Here is a 5,803-nt window from a genome sequence, read left to right as displayed (position 1 = left end):
GAACTCACTTTGTAGACCAGGCTGGCCTCGAACTCAGAAATCCGCCTGCCTCTGCCTCCCGAGTGCTGGGATTAAAGGCATGCGCCACCACGCCCGGCAGGAAATGCCTTCTTATGTGGTGTTGAGAGCGACACAGCAAACAAGGACTCCAGACACACCGCTCCATGATAAGGGACTGCCAGAGAGTAACTCAGATTCCTGAGTGACAAACCGGACTCAGCTGGACTGAACCATGCATAGGCCCATCTCCCAGGGCTGTGAATGTGGGTGTCAGTCGGTAGCGATCAGGCAGGGCTCTTTAAGGTCTTGCAGGCTGAAGCCCTCCCCGGAGCATCACGAGAGCCAGAGCCGTGGGAGTTTCCCATGGACATCCTGTGCTGCCTCCATTTGGTAATTAGAATCAGGTGACGGCCGCGGCTGACAATAGACTTGCAAGTTCTCCGATATGTGTGAACGTGTAGAAACCAGCCCCAGATGCTTCCCCAGGAAACGAATGCACGCGGTGAGAAAGGAGGCGTGGGGCTTCATACTGGTTTGGGAACACTAATGAGAGCCGTGAAGCGTGAACCGTCCCTGAGAGCCCGGGCTCCTCCTAGCAGGCCTGCCTGCAGACATTCAAAGTGACCCCGAATTTACAAACAAGCTTAAAGAAGAAAGAACAAACTAATTTTAAGTGAGGAGGAGCTCTTTGAGTCAGTAGACTAGAGACTTGTAGAGGTGTGGCCCACAGGGTGACTGTGCCAACAACCCCTCACTCCCCGACACCCCACCCCCACCCCCGCACTGGAGTCTAAACAATAGACCTCAGGTGTCATTCGCCTTCCCTCTTTGTACTTCTATTTAGATTAGGCAGGGGAATGTTTCTCTTCTCTGTCTCTCTCTCTCTGGATGGGCACACAGTGCCTGTTAAGGCCAGAAGTTATTTGCACTGGACATTCTCGATGGCTCTGTACATCTTACATTATTTCCTCATTTATTGTGTTGGCATGTGTGTGCCACGGCACGGTGTGGATGTCCTAGGAAACGTTGTAGGAGTTTGCCCTCTCCTTCCACCACGGAGGTCCCAGAACTCAGGTTGGCAGGCTCGAGGGGAGGGTCGTGGGAGTGGCTTGACCTGCTAATCAACCCCACCAGCTTCTCCTTTTTTGCTTTTGTTTTGGACACAGGATCACACTAAGCCTGGCTGGCCCTAACCTCTGAGATTCTCCTGCCTCCACCTCCCAGAGTGCTGGAGTTAGGAGGGCTATCACTATGCCCTTCATTTTGTTCTTTGAGATGAGTTCCCTAACTCAACCTGGGGCTCACTGGCTAGAGATCATGCACCTCCCACAGCAGTTACAAACTTCAATGTGAGCCCGGGAAGTTCTGACCTCAGGTCCTCAAATACCACGGACAACACTTACCACCACTCTAGTCCCTGCCCCCTTTACAATTTACAATTAAGAGTCCTCTGTGGAAAAACCTTCAAGCTATACCTTCTTAACTTCTAATTCCCTTGCAATGAGCAGATTGTCTAGAGAAACCAGGCCAAACTTCCCCAAAGCTCAGCTCCCTTCTCTCACAAATAGGAAAGGGCTTTCCCTTCTTTTGGATCCAGATGAGGCTTCATCTACTTTTGTAACCTTATGGTGTGGCAGATGGCCAAGCTCCAAAGCAGGCACTAGATAAATGTGGGCAAGATGATTTTTTGTTTGTTTGTTTGTTTTGTTTTTTTGAGACAGGGTTTCTCTGTGTAGCCCTGGCTGTCCTGGAACTCACTTTGTAGACCAGGCTGGCCTCGAATTCAGAGATCCGCCTGCCTCTGCCTCCTGAGTGCTGGGATTAAAGGCGTGCGCCACCAGGACCGGCACAAGATGAATGTTTTAAATTAAATATCCACTGGCTATGGTGGCGGATGGCGTTAGTGCTAGGACTAGCGAGGAAGAGGCAGGTCTCTCTGTAAGGCCTTACAGAGGATCTGTCACCCTCTTTTGGCCTCCCAGGGCACTGCAAGCATGTGATGCACAAACAAAACAAAATCAGACAGGCAGAGGGTGATGAAATATTTCGAAGAAGGAATTCTTTTTTACACATGGTCCAGAGTTTGGAGCTCTTGTGGACTGGTAGCTATTAATGAATGAGCTAGAGAAAGTGCTAAGACATGGTGAATGCCAGAACCATGCTCTCCCAAGGGCAGCCTGACACTGACCTTGTGGAGAGAGCAGGCTCAGCCAGGTGATAGGACACAGGCTTCATGGCACCCAAGCCTTCCGACAATGTGGGTAACGGTGTCCTCTACGTCAAGCACCTTTTAGGCACAGAGAAGAAGGGCACATGAGCCCAGGCTCTTGAATCTCACTGTAGCATTATGCTTTGAAGTGTGGCACCACTGAGATGTCCTGAATCCAAGAACACTGGAAATCAGAATAGCACCTGGCCCTTAAAATTGCTGAGACTGGAATGAGATGACGTAAGCAAAAGTCTAGCATAAGGTAAGGAGCAGATAAAGCACCCTTGATGCATTTGGACAGGCTTGCAGAATTCTGGGACCAACTTAATTCTGGACAGCAATGGCCATATAGATGTGTATGTGTGTCTAATTCTGCATCAGAATTTGGAGCCAATGAAACGTTTTTGTTTTGCTGAGATGGGAGTTTTGCTATGTACTCCCTCAAAACTGAGAAGCTGTGATGACAGGCCTGAATGAAGCAAGACACCTGGCATATTTACCCTTGGAATTATTCACTGAAATTAGTATTCACCCTTGAAATGTTGACTCTAGGATACACGTTTTTCTTTTTTCTTAAACAAAAGATATCTCTCCCTTCTTTCCCAAACCTTGCTGTCATTCTTGAGCGGTATATTTCTTTTCTCTAGTTTTCCCACTTTCGAAACAAGACCAAAAAATGTGTAGGGATCCAGCAAGTGCTGTGTATAGAAAAAGCAGGCCCTGATGGTAGTAGTGACTGTCTCGGGTACCAAGAAAAAGTGAAGCTAGATCAGAGGAGACATGAAGAAGGAAGGTGGTCATGTGCAGAATAGTTGCCGGGCCCTGGGTGGGGTGAACACGACCCACGGCAGTTCTGGGGCTGGCCCAAGTGACCGCAGGACAGAAAGGGCCAGGAACAAAGACGGGCGCTGCGCAGAGGTCTGTCACGGAAGTAAAGTACTGGCTCCGCTGCCAGAGGCCAACAGAAGAGCAGCTGCCCTCCGCCAGCCCGGGGAAGGTCCAGCAGCGGGGCTCCCGAAGCGGGCCAGTTATTCCCGACATGCTCCTCCCGCAGGATTTCAAACCATGACAACAGCCACCCCGCACTCCCCCCCCCCCCCGGCGTGCCCCAGCAACAGGCGGTAGCTGGCGTCTCATTGGCCGCGGGACGCGCTGCCGCGTCCTCATTGGCTGCAGTCTCCGGTCCTCTTCCGCGCTTGCAGCGGCCTCCATTTTGTCGGGAAAGGCAGGAGGAGGTTGGTCCCAGACGGGAGTTGTGATCCGTGACTCGCTCGTGGGCTGTTAGATCCGTGCATCGCTTCTCCCTGTAGAGGGAAGGAGGCTTGGAGGTCGAGAGGGAGCCGCCGCCGCAGCCGCTCGAAGTCGGTGAGTATGGCGGGGGCGGCCATGTTGGCCATCGCGGGCACCATTGTTGGGCCTGGCTGGAGGAAGTGAGGCCGGTCGGGCGCGGGCAACTCCCTGGGAGCGGAGCCGCGAGCTGAGGTTGCAGGTTCGCTGTGCGGTGACTGCGAGTGCGGGCCTTCTGACTTACAAAATCGGAGGCCTCTTAGCCTTGTGAGGGAGTTTACTAATTAGAACAGAAACCTTCCCCCTTAGAGGCGTGATGTTTAGGAATGTAAGGTTCTCATGGCTTGTGAAAAATTATGGCACCCGCTACCGGAGTCATAAGCGTAATCACGATGCGCGCTGTCGGGAACAGAACCTTGCTGTAGAAATGGCTGTGCGGGTCCTAGTTTCACTTTGAAACGGGTAAGAGTTGCAGGTAAGCCCCCAAGAGTTGTAAGCTGACCTTTATGAGGTCAAAGAAAGTCGTGGTCTCATACATCTATGAAGCTTTGAGGAAGCAGCGACAGCCATTTCTGTAGAATGTCTAAAAGATCACTTTTTGGGGTTATTTTTCAAGTAATTCTCTTTCCTTTTCTAGCTAGGACTTCTCTCAAACTTGTGTGCTGAGGAGACTCGATGTGGGCCTCAGCTCCTAGGCTGAAATCAGCAGACTGGCTCATGAAAACTTGTGTATTGAGACAAAGGAAAGGATCTAGCAGAAAGCAACGTCTCTTATCCTGGGCCTGGCAGCAAGGAAGAGGACAAGTAGTGGAAATCCTGCAATCTGAAAAGCAGACTGAAAGGTATAAAGATTCCCATCATAGTGGGGCCAATTATCTTAGGATTGAAAAGCAATTCTAGACTATTAAGGTCAGCGGCCATGCATGGCGATGCTGCAGTATTATGTGCCTGTAATTCCAGCACTCCAGAGTTTGGGGCAAGACTGCTTAAAGTTGGAGGCCAGTCTGGTATAGGAGACCCCACCAGCCACGGGTGGCTTTCGGTGTGTGGGGTTATTTCTTTTAGGTTGTACAAAGAATGAAAGAAGAGCTTGCTTTAATTTTTTTCTTCTTTCAATTTCACAAACTGGTATTTGGCTCAGGACTTTGAGGTAGATGGTTTTGCAGTCGAGCCTATCTAATGCCATCTTGTCATATTTTCTTCAACACTTGTAGAACTGGAACTATGGAAACGTCACAAGGAACATGTGGAGTTTATTGTTTACATGTATTTACTTACAGGTGACAAAGAAGCTGAAGATGGGTGGCGGAGAGAGGTATAACATTCCAGACCCTCAATCTAGAAATGCTAGTAAGAACCAACAACAGCAAACTAGACAGAAGAGCAAGGATCAGAATTCTCCCCAGATGAAGATTGCTCATAAGAAAAAGGAACGAGGACATGGGTACAATCCAGCAGCAGCAGCATGGCAGGCCATGCAAAATGGGGGAAAAACCAAGAGCCTTTCTAACAACTCCAACTGGAATGCTGGTTTATCAAGTCCTAGCTTGCTTTTTAAGTCTCAAGCTAGTCAGAACTATGCTGGAGCCAAATTTAGTGAACCACCATCACCAAGTGTTCTCCCCAAGCCACCAAGCCACTGGGTTCATGTTTCCTTGAACCCTTCAGATAAGGAAACGATGACATTTCAACTTAAAACCTTACTTAAAGTACAGGTATAAAATTAGACAAGTGTTAACTTTAAATTGTGGTGTTTACACTTGACATTTTGCAAGTATCAGCAGACATTTGATCTATGTGCTGTAAACACTATACAGTGTCAAAGCAATGTAAACAAATTAAGTGACTAATCAATTCTACTTGATAAATTCAAGTTTAGATCTGGGGAATAGTAACCTTAACTTTTTTATTGTTTGATGGGAAAAATTAAGATTTATGGGTTAACACACAATTTCTGAAGAAGTCAGACAGTGCATTTAGCATATACAAGGTTGCACAGTTCAGTTTCATGGTCTAGGGCCATCCAAACTATCTTGGGCATTTTTCAAAAGATAGCCGCACAGTATATGGCCCAGTGGTCATTTCTCAAAGCAGTGGAAAGGTACCCAGAGATGTACCAAGTCTATTCCAAAAACAGTGCTCAATAGCATCCCACAAAGCTGCTAAAGTGATCCTGGCCTCACCTATATACAAAGCCTGCTTGAAATAGGGAGTTGTGTTTGTGACATTTAAAGCCATGTAAATACATGTAACATATGTAATGTTTTCTTAGCCTTTATTCTACAAAAATAAGACTATTTTTAGTGT

The 5,803-nt window shown here is 48.3% G+C and overlaps 1 protein-coding gene across 2 annotated transcripts; it reads left to right on the top strand.

The window, feature by feature from the left end:
- The first annotated feature begins 3,340 nt into the window (after nucleotides 1–3,340).
- Nucleotides 3,341–5,803, top strand: Pnrc2 (proline rich nuclear receptor coactivator 2). Of its 2 annotated transcripts, none has more exons than XM_021160408.2 (3): nucleotides 3,341–3,574; nucleotides 4,138–4,338; nucleotides 4,777–5,803. In XM_021160408.2, the coding sequence occupies exon 3, from the start codon at nucleotides 4,795–4,797 to the stop codon at nucleotides 5,215–5,217; it is 423 nt and encodes a 140-aa protein (XP_021016067.1). In that variant the 5' UTR covers nucleotides 3,341–3,574; nucleotides 4,138–4,338; nucleotides 4,777–4,794; the 3' UTR covers nucleotides 5,218–5,803. The 2 variants fall into 2 exon arrangements, with proteins under 2 accessions (XP_021016067.1, XP_021016066.1); XM_021160407.2 differs by having other exon boundaries at nucleotides 4,134–4,338.

This window comes from Mus caroli, chromosome 4, assembly GCF_900094665.2.
Source record: "Mus caroli chromosome 4, CAROLI_EIJ_v1.1, whole genome shotgun sequence".
Lineage (NCBI taxonomy): Eukaryota > Metazoa > Chordata > Mammalia > Rodentia > Muridae > Mus > Mus caroli.
This window is presented reverse-complemented; position numbering and strand designations above follow the sequence as displayed.